General features: G+C 41.1%; 1 protein-coding gene across 3 annotated transcripts in view; it reads left to right on the forward strand.

The window, feature by feature from the left end:
• Nucleotides 1-26,631, forward strand: part of SRGAP1 (SLIT-ROBO Rho GTPase activating protein 1) — a 229,566-nt gene that overhangs the window by 144,151 nt on the left and 58,784 nt on the right. For all 3 annotated transcript variants that reach the window (XM_090042433.1, XM_090042431.1, XM_090042432.1), the window contains 3 exons: nucleotides 16,135-16,317; nucleotides 16,803-16,931; nucleotides 25,979-26,200. In XM_090042433.1, the coding sequence (XP_089898559.1) occupies nucleotides 16,135-16,317; nucleotides 16,803-16,931; nucleotides 25,979-26,200 (534 nt within the window). The remainder of the gene's footprint in view (nucleotides 1-16,134; nucleotides 16,318-16,802; nucleotides 16,932-25,978; nucleotides 26,201-26,631) is intronic.

Below are 26,631 nucleotides of genomic sequence, written 5' to 3' on the forward strand. Positions count from 1 at the left end.
GCACAAAATCAGAAGCATTTGCCTAATGGCTTTACTGAACCAGAAGATTATTGCAGGATGGGGCATAAGTATTTTATTTTTGAGTTTTCTCTGATTATATTTTTTCCATTGTCACAAGTGTTTTCTGTTCCCTGTGATAGTTCCATACAGTATGTGGTTTCTTTTTTAAATCTTATTTCATAACTCATTTTATGAAAATTCTGTTGGAAAATAGTAAGGCATGGGTTTTGTTTTAGGAATTTTGTAATGGGAACAATCTTGGAAGTTTATGAAGCGGAAAATGTTTAATTATTTAGACAAAATATGGGTGCTGGGTTGGAATCGTGGGGGCATTCATTAAATAAATGATTGACTACTGCAGAGGAGTGTTTGAAGTGGTTAGGTTGGTTGGGCCCCATCCCAGATGGTGTAACTTTGTTTTTAGTTAGCTGCATTGCAGTAGTTCAGTTTAAAGAAATGAAATGGTGAGTATAACTAGAAAGTTTTTAATCACTGTCAGCCAGCTAATTAGACTGGCTGGCAGTGGGGAAATGCGCAGAGGTTTACACATTTGAATAGTTACATTTTTATTATGTTTGTTGTAAATTGAATGTAGAAACCAATTAAAACTGAATGATTTTAATTTAAAAAAAACAACTACTAATAATTAGTTTTTACACAGCTAGCCATGCAGGTGTACCCTATCTTACTTCTGTGTTAGGTGTACCAATTAGTGTTTTTATTGTTAAACCTTTATTTTTTTTTATTTTTTTGAAAAAACATGTTATTTGACTTATCTTGCAGGTGTGATTTACAAGGTTCTTGAAAGATTTTGCTTATTTTTTTAGCAACCTAATGGAGTTTCTTTACATTACAGGAAGGGAGAAGAAAGGGGGAAACCTGGTTAGATGCTGAGATCTTATTATTAAACTAGGGGGGGAGGAGACCTGCTAGAAACTGAGTTCTTGTTGAGCTAATATTTTGCTGAAGTCTTAAATGACACTGTTAGAGTGCTAAGCCCCTAGACTGTTCAAATATTAGCTTCTCTTTGGTCAGTTTTGTCATTGTTGATTAAGGTTTTATGTGTAACATAGACGCAGATCAATACAGAGATATAGATGTAATATGTACAAATATGTAATTTTAATTTAATTATATAAAATAAAATATTATATTTGCCTGCCTAGACCAGAAAGACTTTGTAACACCAAACATGTATTTGTAAACTTCAGTTGATATCTATTTTATAAGGGAACTTACCTTTATATCTGGTCAGTAATCAAGAACCATAAACAAAAGTAATAAAATTATTGCAAACTTGTCAGCATGAAAAAAGGACGATCTGTGTCTACACTTCACACTAATCAAAGGTGGAGTACTATGGATAGGTCATTCCTGGTGATTTGTTTCTTACCATGATTTTTCTTTTCAATGCAGTCCTAGGTTTCTAAAAGTGCAGTTGTAAATTTTAAATCTTTGAATACTGACTGGCATTTAGACACTCTCATGTATCTCCAAAGTACTTGTGTGAAGAAAGAAGGATTAGAATTTGTAATATACTGAAATGCCATATGAGCAAGGGCTTACCTAATAATGTTTACAATCTGTAGCATAGTTGATTATTTTATAAAAAAGGGTCTATAAAATTAATTGACTCTCCTGGATAAAAAGCTTCTGTGCTGAAAGTTGGATAAAAAGCATAGCAAGAAGAGAGTGAGATAGTATAGAGCAGGGGTTCTCAATCTCCGGGCTGCAGTGGGTTAGCTGCTGGACTGTAAGTGGCCATGGACCAACAAACCGCGGCCCTCCCCAGAGCCAGGCAGAGAGGCCACGGCTCCTTCTGCAGGGCCCACAGCAGTACAGGGTTTGGCCCACCTCCCCGCCTGGGAGTGTGGGGGTACCCTCACCTGTCTTCTGGCTGGAAATCCAAGCCATGGCTGGCTATGACTGCTGGGCTGCAGTTTGCGAGGCCGCAGCCACTTCGGGGCCGCAGTTTGCTGGGTCACGGCGTAAAAACTTTGGGAACTCCTGGTACAGAGACAGCTAGAGACTGACTCATTAAGGAAAGTAAGTTACATTTGAGAATTTCGAACAGTTCAGTGTCTTGTTACGGACTAGGTCTTGTACGTGGATCTGTTCAAGCACATGTGTCCACTTCTCTGGATGCCCATTGAGTGCCCAAGTGAATCCATATACAGGGTCTAGCCCTGGATATAATTTTAGCAAGCCTTAAAAAAACATTGCTTTGCCAGTGTGTTTCTTGTTGAGGAATTTTTAATACCATGCTGTGTTAATTACAGAATCATAGAGAAGTAGGACTGAAAGGGACCTCGATAGGTCATCGAAGGGAAGCTGGGTGACAGTGACCATGAGCTGATTCACCTTCACCATCCACCATAAAGCTGGCAAGTCAGTCAGTAATACAAAAGTCCTCAAGTTCAGGAAAGCTGACTTTAACACACTCGGGAGGTTTGTCAGGGAGGCCCTAAAGGGCCACAAGGGGAGGGGAGTTCAAGATGAGTGGTTGCTCCTTAAGGGAACAATCCTGGATGCGCAAGCAAAGTCTATCCCATCTCGGAGGAAAGGCAGCAAAAGGACACAACCACTTGGTACTGGCTACGGGGGACGACCTAATCAGCGACCTAGTGATCGATGGGAAGCTGGGTGACAGCGACCACGAGCTGATCACCTTCACCATCTGCCGTAAAGCTGGCAAGTCAGTCAGCAACACAGAAGTCCTTGACTTCAGAAAAGCTGACTTTGACAAGCTCAAGAGGCTTGTCGGTCAGGCCCTCAGGGACCATGACCCCAGGGAGATGGGAGTTCAAGAAGAGTGGTTGCTTCTCAAGGAAGCAATCCTCAATGCACAAGCTAAATCTATTCCAACACGGAGGAAAGGCAGCAAGAAGGCACAGCAGCCCTCCTGGCTCTCTAGGGACCTAGTGGACCTCCTGCGGCTAAAAAGGAAAGCCTACAAAGGATGGAGGATGGGATTCACCTCCAAGGAGGATTATTCTGCGCTGGTCCGGTCCTGCAGGGAGCAAACCAGGAAATCCAAGGCTGCAACTGAACTCCAACTAGCTTCAAGCATCAAGGACAACAAAAAGTCCTTTTTCAGATATGTGGGGAGCCGGAGGAAAAGCAAGGGCAACGTTGGACCCCTGCTAAACCAGATAGGGCAACTGACAACTGACGCCCAGGAAAAAGCCAACCTATTAAATAGGTACTTTGCGCCAGTCTTTCATCAGTCCCATGGGACACCCATGCCTGCTATGGGACAGGGAGATCCGGGTGATGGGGATCCCCTACCCCCCATAAATGCTGATCTCGTGAAGGAACACCTTGAGAAACTGGATACCTTCAAGTCAGCCGGCCCTGACAATCTGCACCCCAGGGTACTCAAGGAGCTGGCGAGCGTCATAGCCCAGCCCCTGGCACGGATCTTTGAAAACTCCTGGCGCTCTGGTGTAGTGCCCGAAGACTGGAAGAAGGCCAATGTGGTGCCGATCTTCAAGAAAGGGAGGAGAGTGGATCCGGCTAACTACAGGCCCATTAGCCTGATTTCTATCCTGGGGAAGATCTTAGAAAAGTTTTATTAAGGAGGCCATCCTTGATGGACTGCCCCAGGCTAACATTCTAAGGGATAGCCAGCACGGGTTTGTTGCGGGTAGGTCTTGTTTGACCAATCTCATTTCCTTCTATGACCAGGTGACCTATCACCTGGACAGGGGAGAAGAGATTGATGTCATATATCTTGACTTCAGAAAAGCCTTTGATCTGGTATCCCACGATCACCTCTTGGCCAAACTGGCCAGTTGTGGCTTTGGCTCCACCATGATCCGCTGGCTGGGAAACTGGCTCCCAGAGGGTTGTAATCGATGGCAGTCACTCATCGTGGTGCCCTGTGACCAGTGGGGTCCCTCAAGGCTCTGTCCTGGGACCCATCCTGTTCAACATCTTCATTAATGATGTGGACATTGGAGTCAGGAGTGGACTGGCCAAGTTCGCCGATGACACCAAACTTTGGGGCAAAGCATCCACGCCAGAAGACAGGCGGGTGATCCAGGCTGACCTGGACAAGCTCAGCAAATGGGCAGACGAGAACCTCATGGTGTTTAACACCAAAAAATGCAAGGTTCTCCACCTTGGGAGGAAAAACCTGCAGCATCCTTATAGGCTCGGCAGTGCTACGTTGGATAGCACTACAGAAGAAAGAGACTTGGGGGTCATCATTGACCACAAGATGAACATGAGCCTGCAATGTGATGCTGCGGCTAGTAAAGCAACCAAAACGCTGGCTTGCATCCATAGATGCTTCTCGAGCAAATCCCGGGACGTCATTCTCCCCTTGTACTCGGCCTTGGTGAGGCCGCAGCTGGAGTACTGCGTCCAGTTTTGGGCTCCACAATTCAAAAAGGATGTGGAGAAGCTTGAGAGAGTCCAGAGGAGAGCCACGCGCATGATCAGAGGTCAGGAAAACAGATCTTACGATGACAGGCTGAGAGCCATGGGACTCTTTAGCCTGGAAAAGCGTAGGCTCAGGGGTGATCTGATGGCCACCGATAAGTTTATCAGGGGTGACCACCAGGATCTGGGGGAATGTTTGTTCACCAGAGCGCCCCAAGGGATGACGAGATCGAACAGTCATAAACTCTACTGCGACCGATTCAGGCTGGACATAAGGAAGAACTTCTTTACTGTCCGAGCCCCCAAGGTCTGGAACAGTCTGCCATCAGAGGTGGTTCAAGCACCTACGTTGAACACCTTCAAGAGTAAATTGGATGCTTATCTTGCTGGGATCCTATGACCCCAGCTGACTTCCTGCCCTTTGGGCAGGGGGCTGGACTCAATGATCTCCCGAGGTCCCTTCCAGCCCTAATGTCTATGAAATCTATGAACCCCCTTGACTCTCCAGGGAACTAGCAGACCTCCTATGTCTTAAAAGGAAGACCTACAAAGGATGGAGGACTGGAACCACCACCAAGAAGGAATACTCTGCTCTGGTCCAGACCTGCAGAGAGCAAACCAGGAGAGCCAAGGCTGCAATGGAACTCCAGCTAGCTACAAATATCAAGGACACTAAAAAGTACTTTTTCAAATATGTGGGGAGCCGGAGAAAAAGCAAGGGCAACATTGGACCCCTGCTAAACCAGTTGAGACAACTGACAACCAATGCCCATGAAAAAGCAAACTTGCTAAATGGGTACTTTGCATCAGTTTTTCACCAGTCCTACAGGACCCCCCTGCCCACTCTGGGTCAGGGAGGCCCGGATGAGGGAGATTCCTTACCCTCCATTGAAGCTGACGTCATGAAGGAACACTTTGACAGGCTGGATACCTTCAAGTCAGCCAGCCGTGATGGTTTACACCCAAGGGTACTCAAGGAGCTGGCAAGTATCATAGCTCAGCCCCTGGCATGGATTTTTGAGAACTCCTGGTGCTCTGGTGAAGTGCCTGAAGATTGGAAGAAGGCCAATGTGGTGCCTATCTTCAAGAAAGGGAGGAAAGTAGATCTGGCATGAACATGAGCCTTCAATGTGATGTTGTGGCTAGTAAAGCGAGCAAAATGCTGGCTTGTATCCATAGATGCTTCTCAAGCAAATCCCAGGATGTCATTCTCCCCTTGTACTCGGCCTTGGTGAGGCCGCAGCTGGAGTACTGCATGCCATTTTGGGCTCCACAATTCAAAAAGGATGTGGAGAAGCTTGAGAGAGTCCAGAGAAGAGGCACGCAAATGTTTAGAGGTCAGGAAAACAGACCTTATGATGAGAGGCTGAGAGCCTTGGGACTCTTCAGCCTGGAAAAGCGCAGGCTCAGGGGTGATCTGGTGGCCACCTATAAGTTTATCTGGGGTGTTCACCAGAATCTGGAGGAATGTCTGTTCACCACAGCGCCCCAAGGGATGACGAGATCGAACAGTCATAAACTCTACTGCGACCGATTCAGGCTGGACATAAGGAAGAACTTCTTTACTGTCCGAGCCCCCAAGGTTTGGAATAGACTGCCACCGGAGGTGGTTCAAGCACCCACTTTGAACACCTTCAACACACATTTGGGTGTTTATCTTGCTGGGATCCTATGATCCCCGCTGACTTCCTTCCCCCGGGGGAGGCAGCTGGACTCCATGATCCTTCAGGGTCCCTTCCAGTCCAAATGTCTGTGAAATCTAGTCCAGCCCCCTGCCTGAGGCAAGATCATTTCTATCCAAATCATCCTGTGCAAATCCATTGTCTAAACTCTTAGAGAAAATTACACCATCAATCCTGAAAGAACACAACCCATAACATCCTAACCTGCCACAAGTAAAGTAGGGGACTATGGCAGCCAAGATCTGCTTCTGTTAAGTTTTTAATATACATTCAAAAGATCCCAGGAAGAGTGCCATGCTCCCACTACAGAGGTGTAAGAGACTGGGACATATGCAGTCTGGCCTACTGGTTAGGCCACCAAGAGAAAGCAGGGCCTGCGGCTGGGTCAGAGGGCAGGAATTATGTACAAAAGCCAGAGGGAGATCAAGAAGCAGAGTCCATCACACAGTCCAGGGTCAGGATCCAGGGATCATATGTTGAGTACCAATCTGGGAGGAAATCCACAGGGGGAAGTCCACAAACAAAGCCAAACCAGGGTCAGGAGCCAGGAAACAGAACTGCAGAGAAATCTGAAACTGAAATCCAGAAATAAGCCAAATACCAGGGTCAGGAACCAGGAAGTTTGCCACAGCAGAACTGTTGACAGACCTGCAGACTCAGGCCTCTAGCTGGTTAAATGAATAGGTGGTGCTCTCATCAACCAGTCAGGATGCTTGCTATTCCTAAACTGGGACAGAGTTCATAAGCTGGGGCTTGCTGCAGGTGGGACTGCTGTAGTATTTGGCTCAAGCTGGCCTGCCTGATTAGAGCCCCTGACAGCACTGGGCCCAGGCTGGTCTGCCTGCTCAGCGTCCCTAACAAGAGGAAGTCAAACCCTCTCTCTATACCAATCTGACCATGCGGTAAAATGACCTCCTGACCCCACATGTGGCAATCGGTCTGACCCTCTAGGTTTAAGTCCCAGAAGGAGCATTGGCACAGGCCAGTCAAAATCCCCACCCTTGGCTGTAGCCAACACCCAGTGCCTCTGAGAAAGACTTGAAAAACCCCAGACGCATGTAGCAGCAGAGGATATGGCGGGGCAGGGGGCAGTACAAATCCAACCCTTAATTTGAAATTAAGGACGAGAACAAAGATTTTATAGCTATATGACACATTTCTACCATCCACTCCTAATGCCATGGCATTCAGGCAAGCCTGACCTTTCCTTCTTTCAGAATATCCAAGCTGTGTATCAGGGTTGGGGTGGTGTTGTAGCCAGGGTGGTCTAGGAAATATACAAGAGGCTAGGATACAGCCTCATTTATCCAAAAGTGCTGAGGGACTTGCAAAACATTTTGATAAGTAGTGTGTTCGTTGCAGCTCTTTTATGGGTATCAGTATTGAATTTTGCAGAAAAATTTACACGTAGAAGTTTGGAAAATTTAGACTTAACCTAGCCTGCCAAATTAGTAAGCAATTTGTACTAGATTAGCACTGGCAACAATGCTGCGCCACGTCTTAATCTTTTGTATCAGAAAGTGTTCCAGAAATTACAGATCATCTCATGACTCTTTACTAGAAATTGAGTCTTAAATGTCTTCCTAGGTAAGTTCTTTTTAGCCAAATCATTATTGGCCTTTTAAGGCCTGGTCATTCCTGTCCAAACCATCCTATGCAAATCATTGTCTAATCTCTTAGCAAAACTGCAGTCAACACTGACACAATACAAGACATAATACCCTAACTTGCCAGAGGTAAAGCAGGGGGCCTGTTATAGGCATTGGGCACATCTGCATGTACATATTAACACACAGCAATAAATTCAGGCACATATCACACCAGAGTGTACTGCTTGCAGGTGTTGCATTTACACATGCTGTGGAGGGGCTGGCTAACAGATGAGAATGCTTCAGTGTGGGGCTAAACAGCAGGTAGCCCCCTCATTGATGCACCTTCATGCCCCAGCCAGCTAACTTAGCATCTACATCTGCATTGCTGTGCATGTTAAAAAACTCCTCAGCAGGATAGTACTTGTATTTACAAGTCCTAACCTGCTGCAAAGTTTATTAGTTTGCTGCAGCCTAATAGGGCCAGATGTGTAGATGCAGAGATGTTTACTGCAGAGCTAATTAGACAACACCACAGTAAACGTCTTGTGTAGACACACCCAGTAGGAATATTTGCATCGATTCCAGTGGCCTTTGGAGCAATTCCTTAAAGTCAATAAACAGTACTGTGTGGCCTATAAAGAAGAAGGTGAAAAATTTTAAAAAAAATCATGTTAAAGATTCCAAGACACTTGCCACCTCCTTTTGAGAAAGTTTCCAAGAGCATAAAAATAACTTTTTTTGCTCAAGGGTATTTTTAAGTATGTGAATGTGTTAGAGTAAAATGAAACTCCAAACTCAGTCCTTTGAGAGAGACTACAAAGTGATTCTGGTGAAAGTTCAATATGACAAAGCTCATAACTGAGGGAAGTATAAATTAAATGAAATAGCTTCAAAATCCAGGCATTCTCTGGAATATTAAAAACCTGTTGATACCTTTGGGGAAAACAATGTACCTAGAGACCATTCTGCTGATTTGTATTTTCTGTATTTTTGTTTTCCAGTTATCTTGCTTTTATGTGTCTGCCCTTCATGATATTTGTTGCTTAGGATTTCAGCTGCTCCACTTTTTTGTTTTGTTTTGTTTTGCCATAGTCATCCTTAGTTGGTGTTGTAAGTAGAGTAGTAGGCATCTACTTGTCTCACAAGACAATAGAATTACACTGACTGAGAGATTACTTCTCCAAACTTAATCCTAGTTTGAAAATAAAGTGAAAATGGGCAACATATATGGAGACATCGAACTGCTCACATACCAGTGGCCCCCTTTTGGCTTTGCTGGCTTAATCCAAAGGAAAGGCAGGTACCAGTACACCTGGAATCATCTTGTATAAGTAGCACTGAGTTACTAAATAGTTACCGAGTTACTAAATAGTAACTCATTAGCACTGAGTTGCTGAAAAGTACTAATAATACTTTTCAGCTTGGAGACTGGGGGAATACGGTAAAGGTCTATACAATAACGAATGGCAGGGAGAATATAGGGATGTATTATTTACTATCTCTCTCAATACTAGGCCAACAGGACAAATAAAGAAATCAGGTAGCCTGTTAAAACAAAATAAGGAAGCTCTTGTTTGTATAGTGCATAATTAACTTGTGGAACTCATTGCCACAATATGTCGTAGAAGCTGACAATTTAACCAGGTTCAAAACAGGATTAAATACATGCAGGATATGTCCAGCAGTCAATACTAAATGTGATGTTAGGGCTGCAACCTCAAAATTAGGATTTCCTAGGCCTTTAAATACCAGAAGCTGTAAGGAAAGAGGCTGGGATAGGCCCTGCATAAATCTTCCTAGCATGTGGTCTGTGCCAGTGTGACATCAGTTTGGTCTGACCCAGTATGGCATCTCTTATGTTCTTAACAGTGCTAAAAAAGGGAAATAAAATGTGTTCTATAACAGTTAATTTGGGGTCATAAACAGGTTTGTGCTTACCAAGACCTAAAACATTGATATTTTTTTTAATGTGCATCTTAGCTTAGCTTGTAAGCAGAATGGCCTAGATGCCATTCTTGCTTTAAGAGGTGTAAGTGGCTCTTAAGCAGATTTTTAGGAACATGAGTTACTAACCATAATCATATTCTACCCCACACAGCAGCCACAAAATGGGTACCAAATACATTTTATGAACCTACCTTTTGTCCTTAAAAGATTGTTCAATATCTAGACTTGGTTTACTATGCACGCTAAGAAGCAAGTCAGAACAACCACTTAGTCTCTGTCAAAGCTCTGTTGTGATCCAGTTCCGTCTGGGAAATATAAGTCCCTGATTCTCAACGATTGAATCACTGAAGCCAAGATAATGCATGTAACTCAGTGGAAGAAGAAAACTTAAAGGTTCCACCTACTTCTTGCCCAGTAGCCTAGTGGTGATGGAACTTGTCCAGAAAGTAGGAGACTTAAGTTCTAGGCCCTTCTCTTTCTGAGAGAAGAATTGACCTCATATCTTCCATTTCCTAGGAAGGCATCCTAACCACTAAGCTATGGGTGAGGTGGGGCTACACAAATCCTCTAGTCTTGTTGAAGCCGGGCCATTAGACAACCAAGCCTGTAAGACTCATGGAGTCAACAAAGCAAGCAAAAGGCAGTGTGACTATAACCTTGTGAGATAAACCCTCTCATAGGGTAGGAGCCCTGAGTTTTGGCCCCCTGTTGCAAGCATTTTTTTATCCAGTGCTTATTCATTGCAGGATGCATGCCTCCTTGTCGTCCTTCTGTGCATCTCTTGACATAGAGGTCAATACTACTATTATGTAGTGATTCAGAAAGTAAGAGAGTTATTCATCTACCTGGGCAGAAGAGAATCACATTTTTGAGGGTAGCAAACACTTACACATCTTAGTGGTAAAACAGGATCTAGGCCAGTATACTTTTTACATTTGTTTCTGTTCAAGTTTGGCTTATGACCATTTTTCATAGGGCTGGATAAATGAGGCTACAGTGTAACAGTTCACCTAGTAGCAAAAAAAGCTAGAACTTTTATTTTTGAATTAAGCCTTCAACGTATCTTGGAATACATAATTTTCTGTCACGCATAATAAAAATATTGCCAACAATTCCATGCCCAGCACATGTGGAAGTACACACTGATACCTCCCAGCCAGGCTCCTTACAAATCAAACTAGATCCGCCAATAGAAAGACCCTTTGGTCCATGTGTTCTGGATATACCGGGTCTGGTGATCCCTAAGTGTAACCCATGCCAATTGCCTGAAACCATAGGCAACGTGTTGTGGGGGGGAGAAAGGGGTATGTGCCCCCCCCGATATTGGCTGCCACTGACTTCTGTGGGTGGTTGCTACTCACCACCTCCTCTCCTTCCCCCTCTCCCCCCTCACTGCCTGTGGGCAGTCCCTGCTTGTCACCCCTCCCCACCCCACCCCGCCAACACTGTTGCCAGTGTCTTCGGGCAGTCCCTGCTTGCCACCGATGCTGCTGCCTACAAATGGTGTCCTCCCAGTCTCAGGAGGCACCAGTCGTTCATGCCTGAAACAATTGCTTTGCCTTGTGCACCTCGGTGAGCTCAGAAGTGAGGTCATGAAGCTGTAACACTGTGTGTAGAGCTCCAGATTGCTTTCATCCGGTTTTAGCATTTAAGTGGGTTAACTTCAGTGAGCGGTAGACCAAGTTGTCTTAAAACCTGGATTTGAAATGATTCCATTTGTGCTTCTCCATCCAAATAAGATCATTTTGCAGAGGGAGTTACTATTAAGGACAGGCTACGACTACTGGGTATACCAAAGGGCAGGAATCCTTTGGTTAGTTTTTTTTTTTACCTTCTCAGCTGTCCAAACCTGAAGCGATACATTACTTGTGAAAATTTTGAAGCCAGAAGATTGTGCCATCCTGGAAATTGAAAGAGTGGGGACTATGGAAAACAGATGGAATTAAATACACTTTGGGGTAGGGCAGTCTATAGCTCTGTGTGCAGTTTGTCATTTCACATATGGAAGACTTGCACTGTCAGGCATCAGATCTTTTCCAGCCTTTCTTATTCTGACATTGTCCATTAGAAATCTTTGTTTTAAAAATCATATCTAACATAAAGAACCTGCTAAAGTAGCAAGGGATAAATGTTTCATTTAATTATTTTTAAGGAGACTATTTTGGAATCTAAAAATATTTGTCAGATACGGAACAGGATCACAGCATATCTGTCATGGTGACAGCCCAGCATCTGCAAAATTATGGCCTTGCTCTTTCTCTTCAGTGAACACTTGATGGCTGATCAATAACCACTTTGGGGACTAATTAAAGTCACTATAGTGATAGATACTCTGATAGCATGTTCTGTCAATTCAGCAATTTGCCGGGTAATTGAGAGGGATATTGTACATTTGGCCAAAATATTTCTGGTTTGAATAACAGATTGAGAACCTGGGTCAGAACTCCTTACACACATGGCCAATGTACAGGGAGGCAGGCTTTTGTCCCTCTCAATATTTAGCATGCTGTTAGAACCATTGTTGCAAAACAGTGGTATGAAAGTAAAAAAAATTAAGACAACACCACTCACCTACTCCCTTTCATTATATGTTCATTCCTGCATGCTGTCTCTCCTTTTAGTTTTGCTGCTGCTGTTACTGGAAAACACCCAGTGGCAGAGCCTGAAGAAAATGGTGTCTTTCACCTTAGGGAATTGCATGAAAACAATGTCATTGAATGAATGTACAAGACAGAGAAGTGCCATCAACAAACCAACCTAGGCATAAGTCAAATGTATAAAGTAAGATCTGATTGATACATACTTTGTGCACTGATTTGACTAGGAATCAGAACTCATGATAGAGGTGATATTTTTTATTAGATTAACTCAATTTTTGCAAAAAAAATTCTTTAATTGCAAGCTTTTGGGCACAGGCACCCTTCTTCAGGCACAGGAGAAAAGATTGTAAAAGTTCTCCAAGGTAGAAATGAAAGCTCATATTTCATAGGAGAGTTGAAGTTATGGTAAAATCTCCCATTTGGAGAAGTTCAATATATATGCAGACTAGGCTCATATAATATGAACTGCCTGTAGACCAATATGGCTACAACCTGGATACCTGATTTAACTAGAGCTGTTTAGAAACAGGATTGTTATAGCAAAATAATATACTAGTGTGGACACAGCTATACCAATGTATACGTATCTGTGTAATTGTATCACACAAAGTCTGCCCCAATTTTAACTCCACCAATTTCTAAACTGATGTAATTCAAGTACTGCAAACTGTTTTGGGACTAGCATACTGCTAAAACAGAAATGTTCTTCTCTCGGTTCTCAGAATCTGAGGTGTTCATGTTACAATAGCAGGTATACATTTTTCAAAGACAAAGCAAGATTACCAGTTTCCTGGGAGATGGTCAAGGTTATGCTGTGTGAGAAGACAAAGTTGAGAACATTGCTTTAATTTAGTGTATACTGGCACGCTGTGGATTTTATAGCCCTTGCTGTGGGACATAGGCAACACATAAGGGGTGATGGGGGACGGGGCACATGCCCCCCCTTGAGATTGGCTGAAGCTACCCCTGGCTTCTGTGGGACGCACCAGTCGTTCATGCTGTGGGTTAATGGTAGAGGAAAAATAGACAAGCAGAGCTCCAGCACTGGGCTTATTGGGATTCTCAGGAAGAGCTTGTTTTAAGTTCTGGGGTACTTCATTACCGCAGATAATGGGGCTGGCTGAATGCACCAGCTTGGTTTCATATATGAAAAACTGGCCAAGAGAGAGACTTATGCTGCATCTTCTTCTCTATAGAGGTTCACGGGGGGAGGTGGCGGGGGGTGACAGGAGAAATTGCTTCAAATCTGTGGGTTTAGTTGGTTTGTAAAACAGAACTCACGTGATTAAATACTTAGAGATCCACAGCTGAAAACATGCTAGGTATAGTTAATTATTACTGTGCCCTTTTCATGGGTGGAAAAAACTGACACTGAAAAACTGCATGACTTAATGCCATGAGTATGATGGTGATCCTTGAGCCAAAAAATCCTGATTCTCTGTTTGGGGCTGGAACTCTTCCGTTAAAAGCAGAGCTCTAAACCTTCTCTGTAAATGTATCTTGTAAAGAAGAAAAAAGAAAGGGCACAATCTCTACTTTTCCTTTTCCTTTTCATGTCTCTTTTTTAGAATATTGTAATTTCCTGTTATTTTTAGCATTCGTTATACAAAACACAGTTCTTGATAAAAGGACACAAATGTAATTTTTTTTATTTTGTCTATAAGGAATCTGAAGATTTAAAGTTCTTACTTGCTATTAGAAATGCTTTTAGCACACCCAAAATGAAAGTAGTAAAGCATAACATTCAGTTAAACACATGAACTCCAAATCTGTAGAATCCAACTTTGTCACGGATATGCTGTGCCCCTGTTTCCTCTTCCAGGCCTTTGTCTTGCTTATTTAGTTTCTATGCTTTTTGGACACATGGATAGTCCCTTTTATTATGTGTATATACAGAACACAGAACAATGGGGAACTCCACATTTCGTTGGGTGTTAGTGTTAATGCAAAAAATTACAATATATCCATTCTACAGAAGGGCATAGCAACTGTGATCATATGCTTGTAAATATGCTCTAAAAGCAACTAGTTTTGAAATGCTGCAAGTTTTTGCCTTAGCTAAGGAGGGGGGAAGTGAACAGTTTGCTATTTTTTTCGAGAGAGTTCACATCTTAGTTCTGCCAATAGCTTAAATTATTGAACATTTTACATGTGCTATTAAGGATTCCCCAAAGGCTTTTTGTTTGTTGCCCAAAATTTTAAATACGAGTGTTCTCATACATGTATTCTATAGCCACCTGGAATAGCATGCAGCTGGTTTCTGAGAATCATAATATTAAGGCATATTTCCATTGTGGGGTAAGATTAATTTACCTCTATCCATCTCTGAGGCCTCCTGAGTGCCAACATATAGAAGCTCTTTAGGCCTCCCGATTATGCTGCAACAGAAGCTGCTTCTATGCCAAGAGGGTATTTCAAGGCACCTCCCTAAGAATACCTCTCTTACTGTATTCTACAACATCCTGCTGAGGCAGGAGCAGCCAGTGTATTTCCTGGCTGGCTGACTCAGAAGCTGTAAATGGTCTGCATGGCATTGGCCCAGAAGTGACATCTGCCTGATTGACAGCTTTGTCATCCTGGAAAGAAAAAAGGAGGCCACCAGCGTTGAGGATTCACACACATAGTGTTCTCTGAAACGAGTATAGAAACCTGAAACCAGGTGGTCACTTGAGCGTAGAAAGGGAGCTCCTCCACTCATTGAGAAAAGGTCTTCCCTGCCTGATGGCTGTCTGTAGCAGTGATGGGATAGGAATTATACTTCTGCTGCAAAAAGGTTAGCTTTGAAGCTTATGTTATTTACTGTTGGTGGGTTTTGTGTTTTGCTCTTCTTTTTAAGAAAGCATAGTTAGTACTGTCCTGTGTCGGCTCTTGGCCTATACAGGCAGATAATTCCAGAGAAGGGGAAACCTCTGTGAGCTGCATAAGAGAGGAGAGATTAATGGGATTAGCATAGAGAATTAGGGCGGGGGAAGTTCACATACCATTTGTTTATGTAACCTCTCCTTTCCCAACTCTCATCTGATCTTTAAGTCTCTAGATAGATTGCTTTAACCCTACGCAATAGAGAATTCTGGCTAGTCAGCAACTGCTTCATTGTAGGACTAGAATGCTCCAGCAAATCATGAATATATTCTTCAGAATCAGGGTCTCTACTAGCTTTGTTTCCTTCCCCTTCTTCTAAGAGCAGTCATTTAGGTTTGTTTTCAAACTTTCTTTTTCAGTAATCAAAGATAAGGGCTGTTAACATGCGCATGAAGATGTAAACATTTTTAAAATTGAACATAATCTAGCCCTGTTTTATTGTGCGTAGTATATGTATATGTTTGAAGTCATGAGTTGCTTTTGCTGCTCTAGAAGTTAATGATATAGATTTGTTCTTTCATCTAAAATCAATTTGTATACTGTATGACTTCTCATATTGTTTCTTACAACCTGTTGCTAAAAGATTATATTCTATTTTAATTTTGTCTGAGATGGTTAATAGCTTGATGCCAAATTATGTAGCAGCATGTTTCAGTATATCAACTATACATTGAGGGGAAGATGAGAGAGAAAGAGAAGCTAATTATTCTGCTTGCTCTCAGACTAATGCTCCATCACCCTTCGCTTTATTGAAAAGATGTTTCACAATGCTTTGAATACCTAAAGTGCTACAGAAGGATATTTACTTAAACAGAATAATAGCCCCTTTAACACTGGATATATCCTTCATTGAAAATAACTTGAGAGCAAAGCATACAGGGCTGTTTTTAACTCTTGAGATGAAATTCCACAGGAAAAAAGAAAAATAAAATCCATGAGCCTCAGACCTTGTTGGCAAAAGAACGTCATGTTTTTAAGATGATGCTTTCTCTCAGGGGCCCTGCAGTTTTTCCAAGACTAGTTTTAGATTACCATTGCCTCTTACCTTTCCTGTGCCTTCTACAGGTCATGAAAACATACCATATGTATCATGCAGAGAGCATCAGTGCAGAAAGCAAGCTGAAGGAGGCGGAGAAGCAAGAAGAAAAACAGATTGGGAGGTCAGGAGACCCTGTGTTTCATATTCGACTAGAGGAGAGACACCAGAGGCGGAGTTCTGTGAAGAAGATTGAAAAAATGAAAGAAAAAGTAAATAGTGTTTCTTTAAAAGCTTGTTATCCTGCTTCACTTGAAGTAAACCCAGATTTGTTCCAAGATCCCTTGAAACTGTAGCTTAGATTTATACAGTTCAATACTACAACATTAAACAGATGAGTCCATTTTGGAAAATACGTAACATATAATGAAATGACATTAAATAAAAAAATATGTAATAAATTAGCAGTAGTTTACAAAAAAACTTAATTGCAAATGGACTTGAAATTCAAGGAGAAAGTATTTTTTCTCCCTGCAGTATGCTTATTACATGGGTTGGTCATATATGAGGTTAAATACAAAATTATTTTTTTTCTAGAAAGGTTTTTGAATTTGTGTTCTTGGTAAGTACACAGCAGAAAGTAAAGGTTCTTTCTTGTTAACAGTAACAATCAGTACTTTTTTGTGTTTTGCTACATGATAATACTGAGGTACTGTAATTCAAACTTTCTCATAATAATATTCAATCTTTTTCTTAGCGTCAAGCAAAATACTCTGAAAACAAGCTGAAATCTATTAAAGCCCGAAATGAGTACCTACTTACCCTTGAAGCAACCAACGCTTCTGTTTTCAAGTATTATATTCATGATCTTTCAGATTTAATTGATGTAAGTACTTGATGTTTATCTATTTATTCTGTTCAGGAATAATAAGGAGCACTTTCATTGCATCTTTCATCTTCAAAGAGAATACATACAATAGTTGAAGTATACTAGTCACATACCATATAATATGTGGATCATAATAATTTTTTATAATGTAATCAATAAATTTTCCTTGAATTTTGTATTTAACCAAAAAAAAGTCTGTAGGCAACTGAAGTCGTGTCTTTAAAAATTAGCAAGCTAAGTTTTCTCCTAGGTGCCTGCAGAAAACATGTTGCCTTCTGTGTGGGCAGGTAAAGAAGCAATAGGATCTAATGCACGATTCACATACTCATACCTCCTACCATGTCATACATACACGGCAGGAGGCACAATTGTGGGATTGCACATGAGATCCCATCAGGTCTTATGATCCTGGGCTCCCCCTGCACCCGCAAGAAGCAGGTGGCCCAGAGCTCCTTCAGCTGAAGTGGATCCCAGCTGCAGGGGTGCACCACATTTCCCATTGTTGGGAGATCATAGCAGCTGCAGTCTCCTAACTGTGGGGTGTGTACCATGTTCCCCATGGCTGGGAGTTCATAGCAGCTGCAGTCCCCCAGATACAGGGTGCATGGCCAGCAGATCTCAGCTACTATAGTCTCTCATTTGTGGCTATGTATGGAACCGCCCTCCATGGCTGGGAGATCACAGCTGCTGCGATCTCCCAGCTGTGGGGGTGCACAACATACCCCTGGAGCTGGAAGATTGCAGCTGTGGCCCAGAGTCCCGCAGCCACCAGGCACTGCTATGGCTGAGTCCGCTTGACTGTGGAACTCCCAGCCCGTCCTGGGCGTGGTGCATCCCTGGGGTTGGTAGCTGCTAGCCACAGGGGAGATGCTGCTACATATGCACATTAAAGGTAGAGAGCAACCAGCTATAAAGTTAGTACACACTTTAAAAGTCTAACTTTATACCTGGTTGGAGCTTCATATGGTGAGATAGATACTTTGCACATGTAGCTGGCCTCAGTTTAGTTGTGCTGTTAATCAGTTAATTGTGCAGTAGCTATAATGTGTAGAAGGGGCCAACAGTACATAACATAGAAAAGTTTGGACACTTCCAGCTTCTGGAATAATAATGAGATACTACAAGTTAAACTGTAAAGCATTGTTTTATTCTATAAAGCAGACATATAAAAATGGTAATTTCCTTGGAAAAGCTGTTCTTTTCATATATCTAAAATAATTTCTGTTAACTTCAGTGTTAAATGTTTTTATTGTTTCCTACTCTTGTCAGCATTTGAAAACTAGCAAAATTGAATAAAATTAATCACTTATATCAGCAACAGAACCAGTTACTGATGAATTACACATCTGAAAAATGCTGAAAGCAGTGAGGCCGCACAGATATATAAGAACAGCTACAGTGGGTCAGAGGAAAGGTCCATCTAGTCTACTACCCTGTCTCTGGCAGTGGCAAGAATTGGATGCTTTAGAGCAGAGGTAGACAACCTTTTCCAGCTGTGAACCAGAATGACCCATCCTGGGTCAGAGTTGAGCAGATAGGAATGTACTGCAGCCCCCCTCCCTTGTCTCTGCCGGCATAGGGAAAACCCTTGCAGTCAGTGTTTGTTCCCAGGACAGCACAGGTAGAGCACTCACAGAAGGTGCCCCTCATCACTGAAAACTGCCAACGCCCCACATCCATGAGTCAAATCCAAAGGTTCCATGGGCCAGATCTGACCCATGAGCCATAGGCTGCTGGTCCCTGTTCCATAAGAGAAGCTTGCTAATGTAAAGCTTGAAAAAATTATGAGACACTTAGTAGACAAAATAAAAAACTCCCCTTCAGCTTCAAAGACTAAGCTGTTCAGTCTTGTGGTACTATGTTTGATTGCAACGTGGAGAACCAGCTTTCTTCTTTATATATCTTTGTAATGGAATTTACACAATCAAACTTGCTTTTGTTAGAACTTTTCCCTTCCTGGCTTCATTCTACTTTTTCTTCCTTCCTTCCATCTTACAACAGATCATGGTGGATCTTTTCTTGCTGCATTTTCAGTATTTACTATCTCTCATTTCCTCCTCCATCTTTCTTTTTCTCTTCTTTTTTTTACGTCTGTTGATTGCTCTGTTTTCTTCCCCCTGTATTCCTCTTGACTTTTCTATCTTATACTATTTCTCTTTCATTTACTCGCCATGATTCCTCCTATTCTGAAAAAATTACCAAAATTGTGAGATAATTAAACTAAAGGACTCAAGATGAGACAGAGGCAGCACACACATGTCAAGATGTCCCAGCTTATGTGCTTGCTCTCCCTGGCTGACCCTGCTTGGAGATTCCGTCATTTGTAGGCTCTAGTTCATAGACGTCTGAGAAATCTAAAGCTCCTTGATCCTTTCTTGATGCTACGAGGAAGAAGAATATCTCAGTTTTTGTCCTATTGTTAATCTCTCCCTCCTCGGGCTTTTGATTTTGAGCCCTCCTCCCTAGAAGATACTTCAAGTGTTTGTTTCCACTTTGGTCAGAAAGGCAGCCTATTGACATGCTTCATTGCATTCTAATTGGAATATGTCAGAGCAGACTCAAGTAATCGAGGTTGCTCTGTATTCTAATTAGACTGTTTTAGCGTCATCACAGTATCATGTGTATTAAGGCCCCCTGTGTTTCAAAATGGCTGTGGGGGCACTTTAAAGCTTATTTAATGAGCTTTAGGTAAAGTGTTCCACAGCCATTTTTAAACCCGTGGGGGCTTAATGCATGTGCTGCTGCAGCATTTTAATTAGAGCAGCTCTCTGGGAACTGCTTTAATTAAAATGATCCTTCCCCACTCTTGAGCACATGTATAGGCAGCCAAAGTTCTCAGCTCCAGACTGGGAAAACAGGCCTGATTCTTGTCAATTGCACTGATGCCAAGGGAGTTTTTGATAGCAGTGGTTGAAAACTGACAAGACAAATCACGCTACTGACCTGGAGTTTTCCAAAGTGCTCTGCAAAAACAAGACTTACAAAGTCCACAGACTTACAAAGACAACTTCATTAGATAACACTTGAGAATCACCAAAAAGTAGGGCTAGAAGGGGCTTCAGAAGGCCAGTGAATCCAATATCCTGCTCATCCAAAATTTGTCTAACCTAGGGGCATCAAACTTGCCCTGCCCTCTGGGCCAAGTTAATGCAGCTGTCACTTGTCCCCATTGCCGACTCGCATGCTTGTCAGGCTCTGTGCCTCTGATTCTGGTGGCAAGCCCTACTTCTGCTTGTGTCCAGCCCCTCTACCAGCTCCATAATTCAAGTGACACAGCTCTGCAAGCCAGATCTGGCCCACAGACTAAGTCTGATACCTGGTAAAACTTATTCCTAAAACTTCACAAACAGCAGTCTCACACAACTGCCAGGCACAGTGCCTCAGAACATGAAAAACACCCCAACTTGCTACTGGAGACAAAGGTACCATCAATGTCATGCCACTGCAAAGACTGGATTTTTAATTATTTTTTTAGGAAACCTAAATTTTACACAATTTGGCAGTACTTGAGTGGAAAAGATGCCATTAAATCCCTAAAGACTTTAATTAAAGGTATGCACCATTATTCACAGGTCTTGGTCATAAAAAATTGTAACCAGAAATTGGTTCAGAGCCCATTTCATCTAATTATGAGGTAGTTTAAATGAAGCGTCTTTCAGATACTCCTATTGTAATCAGAATATAAATTAGGAAAGAAGATAACAGATTTTTTTAAGTGTTTACTACTTGACAAAGGAAATACCTTTAGTAAATGGAAGCATTTTAGCAAGGTTTGGGGTTATATAATCAAAACGTGAAACATGATTCTCATTGAGTACATGTAGTGGTGAACCAGAAAAACCTCATGCTGTAAATCTACTAATGGAACATTACACTTCTGACTTCCAGATTTATGATTATTTCTTCACCCAATAATTAGATTCTGAACCTGGAAAATAATAACAAATTTATAAATTTTAGAATCTAATTATTGGGAGTCATCTTTTATTTGAGTAAATACAATATATAATTTGCTATATAGTCCATTTGCCCAATATGGGCAATGTGTTTTATAGTCATGCTCAGTGTTGGCTGCATTTAGTCAACTTCATAGGTGGTTTCCATTAACGAGCCCATGCTGCTTTTGGCAGCAGTTTAATGATCGACAGTGTATTTAATGAGGTTTCTTTGTCTGTGAATGTAAGGTAGGGCCTTTTTCCCCATGCTTATTGGAGGGGAACCTCATCTTATATTCAAGTAATTACAGTGGTTTATTATCCATTTATGCAAATAGGATAATTTTATGAGTTAACTTATATGTTAGCTTTTCTACCTTAATGGATTCATGTTATAAGATGTATTTAAATATGCTTAGTATAATCTCAATCATGCATTTAAAAAGTTCTACAAACTAATTCCTTTTGGAAGCATTGAAACATAATGAACAAGGGGTTAGGAGTCATTTTTTCCAATAAAGTTGGCACCTGAACTTTTGTATAACTTTATTTTCTCAAGTTCTTATGGAAGATCCTAAATTGCAGTTCTTCAGCTAAACTCTGAACTCATTCTGAACTGTTCAACTCACTTATTTCATTAAGAAAGCTCAGTGCTTCTTACTTAACCTGCTTCTGTATTAACAGTCGTATTAATCTTCATGATAAAAGCCAGATAAAAATGAAGTCTGAGCCTTAAACCTATGTTTTGGAGGAGCATTTTGAAAATGTAATGTTAGAGCCAACCTTTATAAAAGGAGTGGTGGGATAATTGTTGTTTTATATGTATGACTGCTTCTATTCCATTTTTATTCGGGCAGGGGAATTGGAATTATCCCTCAAATAGATTATTTCCTCCACTGGATGAACAGGAAGATTTACTTCAAATGCAAGACAGAGTGTACATTTGATTTAGATTGTATGGAAAGTGACAAAGACATGTTTTTCAGCTAAATTAAGCAACCTTTGTTTCATGTGTTGGTTTTTGAATTACAAATGTAGATCTCTAAGCCGCAGTATAGTGTACACTCCCTATTAATCTGCCTGTTTGTACTAACATCCGTCCATATGGTGAATATTATTGTTGTGTTACTTGAAGATTTCCATGTAATTAAGATGTGCCTGTAAGGTGAGAGTTCAGATTCAGATTTATAATCCAAAAGTAAATTGCTGGGCAAACAGCGATCAAAACAAAACAGCATTAACAACAAAGCTGTCTGTGGTCAGAGAACTGGAATGAATAGAATATTTCAGCTTTTGATTCTTGTCTGTTGTGGTGTTTGGGATGTGTAGGAGTTTAGAAGATGTTTAAATCAGTGTTGGTATTGCTTCCAGCCAAACCTTCAGTGAAGTTAATTTATTCTTTAAAGACATTTTGGCATGTGCTTCATTAGTCATTCATAGGTCAAGTTTGAAATTAGGCTAAATTATATGCAGCTCATCACCTTTATTACATAAGTTTCCTAAATATATGTACACACAGATCCATTTGATTTTAAATCTTAATGTCCAGATAACAGTGTTGATTAGAAAATGACCTATTTAGAATTCAAGGTCATCTTATGAATTTGCCTGCTTTTTAATTACAGTGCCATTGGAATTTTATTCTAGCTCATCAGAATAAGAGCAATCTGGTTGCTTGATTGTACTGCACTGTACTGCACTTTTTATTCAGGCCTAAATGTACTCAGGATGGGCATGAATAAATTAATTACTCACAATATTGATTCAGATTTACTTCCAAATAATGATTAAAATGCCAAATTAAATGCCACATACAAAGCTAATTTTCCCATTCCTCCCAAGTGTGTCTCTCATTAGCTTTAATCTTCCACTGCCAAAGACTTTCCAGTGGGATCTCATATCCCCCAAACGCAGTTTCTTATTGTCTACTTTTTACATCCAATTTAATCACAGACCATCTCATTTGCCCAACCTCAGTGGTTACCTATGAAAATCTTAGGCACAAGGTCCTCAACTTTAAATTATCAATGAGACAACCTTAAAAGAATCAAAAGTACAGTTTGTGTAAACATTAAGTAGCTCATTTCAACTTTCCAGAACTCTTCCTCTGAAGTTTAGGCTGAAAATTGAGAGAGACTGTTAATTAAGAATCAGTATTTACAGTCCATCATTATCCAAAAAGTGATGGATATACTTTTTTTCGTTGTTTAGTCACTGATGGTTGTTGAGTGCATCTAGATTTAAATCACAGAAAACTTCGTGCTGTCAATGGACAGAGACTGGGCATCCATTTTCCAGCTACCTCAAAATTCCATGGGCTTGTAATTGTCGTGGCTTTCTCTGTAAATCAGTGCCTGATGTTGCTAATACAAGTCTGGAAGTTCCAAAACTGAGTTTGTAGATGCCTTTGGGTTTATACCAAGTGATTAGATGTGCACCCTAGTGAAAGCAGCATTGCCTTCAATTTCTTTCAGTTTAATCTTCTGTGAGGTCTCTTCAGAATTAGTACACAAAAAAAGAAAACATCTGGCCCTATCTCCTTTCTTACCAGCATTTTAATCTATTTCTTTGCATCCAAAATAATAAATTGACTCTAAGGTTTTATTTAACACAGAAGAAGATAAAATTGAGGGCAAGCACTTTCTTTGCAAACACCTGCTAACAGCTGTATTATTAGGCTGGAAAGCTTTAAAATATGGATGTGATTAAAATAAATTCAGAACTCTGCCTTTTTTTCTAAATATAACACAAACTTGTACAGATACAGAGGGAAAAGGATCTGGCTCTACATTCTTGATTAAGAATGACATTTCTGGGGGAAATAGGGGATGACCAAAATGGTCCATGTATATAGTGCTTCTACACATGTATATGAACCATCTAAATTCATTTACATGGTGCATCTACATGTGTACTTTACTGCATAGTTGACAAATTAGCTGTGCAGTAAATCATCACCATCTACACATCTGCCGGTATTAGGGCACAGTAAGTTAATTAACTCTGCCATAAAATAGTACTGACCGTACTATCTTACGGCAGAGTCATTTACTGCACAGAAAATCACATATGGATAGTGATTGGGACCATAGCACTGGAGGGTCAGCCACACAGCCCCACTGTTTTGGCACTCTTGTGCTCCAGCCAGCCTGATGCCCCCATCCAGAGCCCAGGGCTGACTCCCCAAGCCTACTGCCAGCCTAGGGCTGCTCCACTTTGGCTAAAACTGCTGTGGTCCAGGGACATGTGCAGATGCTGCACCCAGGAGCAGCTGACTCAAGCAAACTGCACCAGAGCTTATCACAGCACATGGCAAGATGTGGGAATTATGAAGAATTTTCACATGCAAATATATTTGTAGTACATATTTAGAACATTTCTTCTGAACAGAGGTGAGAAAGGGAGCAAATGAAGAACAGGCTGCTTCAGGGCATTCTCCACTCTGTTTCCATCACTCTATAAAACTGCCTTCCACCTACAAAATTCATAGGCAAAGTGCTACAAGAGTACAAAATGATCATTCCCTTCCTGTGTCCCCCATGCCAGAGGAAGGAATCAAGTCCTTCCTTTGCACCCATCTCCCTCATAATGAGTTTCCCAAAGGATTTAAAAAGTTATCGGGCTTGATTCCTTCCTCTGGCATGGGGGAGGCAGGAGGGAAATGATAATTTTGTACTCTTGTAGCACTTTGCCTATGAGTTTTTTTGCAGGTGGAAGGCAGTTTTATAGAATAATGGAAACTGAGTGGAGAATGCTCTGAAGCAGCCTGTTCCCTATCTGCTCTCATGACACACTTTCCCTGACTGTTACAAGTCTTTCTCAAGACTACAGTGTTCCCTTGCAGGCATCCTAGTACAGTGAAAGATCCTGATGTTTTGTTGTACTGCAAAACCCTCCTTACGTGTAGTTGTGGTATAACCCGGGCTTAAATTAATTAAAACATTAATTCATTTAATTAGTTAAATTTACTGTAATTATTAAAAAATCAGCACTGATGAATGGTATCACTGGTATGCTGCTGTAAGCAGACCACCATCCAGATAAATAAGAGTAGTTGCAGTATGATTGCTTAGCAGACTCTTAGAATATTGTTGATTGAACACTGAAAAAAATGAAATCACCATGTATGCTACTGGCGTTCCACTTTTTGTAAATAAATTCAGCTGTTACCTAAAATAGGAATAGCTTAAGCCAAAGATGTTTAATTAAGCAACAAATTTAGTTTACATTTTACCAATTAAATTTCACTTAGTTCTAACATCATCATAACCCTTAGAAGAAAGGAATAAATTATGGGTTTTTCAACATGACATTCAGTGCTGGATTTATCTAAAACATGGAATATAGTATATATATGCTAAATAGGCAAACAAGGTTCTTTGGGTGAATCTGATCTCTTTTATTAGACCAACTTAAATAGTTGGAAAACTATATATGCTAAATATATATTTATTCTTTGTTTAGTGGAGAATTTGTTTTCTTTTAAACCAAAACATCTCAGACAGAGGGGAGTCATTACCTATTTAATTTAAGCACAGGAATACCAAACAGCCGCTCTGCAGTTTTTAATGCTGGCTTTACCAAAGTGTAGCTGGGTGGTCCCATACCCTGAGCAGCAGCAGCAGCGCAGTGGCAGAGGCAGCAGCTGGATCAGCAAATTGGCACCTCTGATGGCACCCTGCCTCAAATTGGCACCTCTGTTGGTGTCCCAGTCCCACCCCCCCGTAGTTATGTTACTGGGCTACACAGATTACTTGCTGTATTATCTTGGAAAAATCATATATGGCTGGGTTTTAAAACGAATCAATAGGTTCAGTAAAAAAATTAAATTGAAATCCCCGTGAGCATTACATGCTTTTGTGTGTGAAGCTCTGTTCTCTTCCAACACTTTCTTTTAATCTTCCATTTCTTCCTTTGTAAAATGGAGATAGTTATTACTAACTCTCTTGGCATTGCGGTTGTGAAGGCTGTTATTTGTAAAAAGTTTTCAAGGATGAAAATAATTGTGACACTATAAGTGCTAGTGGTTATGTACGCTTTTTTTTTTATGTCATAACCAGGAAATTTTGTTCCTGATTTTTGTTTCCCCTTCCTTTTTTGTGTTATTAGTGTTGCGATCTTGGATATCATGCAAGTTTGAACAGAGCCCTAAGAACATATCTCTCTGCAGAGTATAATCTTGAAACCTCCAGACATGAGGGTCTAGACATTATTGAAAATGCTGTTGACAGCTTGGAGCCACGAAGTGATAAGCAGAGATTTATGGAGATGTACCCCACTGCCTTTTGCCCACCAATGAAATTTGAGTTCCAGTCTCATATGGGTGATGAGGTAAGTAGTTGGTGACTTCTTGGAGAAAAGTATGATCAACACAAACAATAATACCTGTCTCCCACCAGGGAAGTTTTCATGTCTATAGAATTCTGTTTTCTTTTCTTCAGGAGGAAGCTTTATATTTACTTTTACAAAGAGTCTAGCCAGTATTATTACAAAGACATGTGTAAATCAGAAAATGAAACCTTTTGAAGACTAAGAAACATGCTATTCAGAGCTACTCGGAATACTTCTCACATAAAACAACCCTTTTTCTTATGTTTTATATGCCACAATAATACTTTCTTAGAAAGTATTATTGTGGCATATAAAACATAAGAAAAAGGGTTGTTTTATGTGAGAAGTATTCCGAGTAGCTCTGAATAGCATGTTTCTTAGTCTTCAAAAGGTTTCATTTTCTGATTTACACATTTACACACAATGATGGT

Source organism: Crocodylus siamensis, chromosome 4 (genome assembly GCF_052110815.1).
Source record: "Crocodylus siamensis isolate JL-2025a chromosome 4, ASM5211081v1, whole genome shotgun sequence".
NCBI lineage: Eukaryota > Metazoa > Chordata > Crocodylia > Crocodylidae > Crocodylus > Crocodylus siamensis.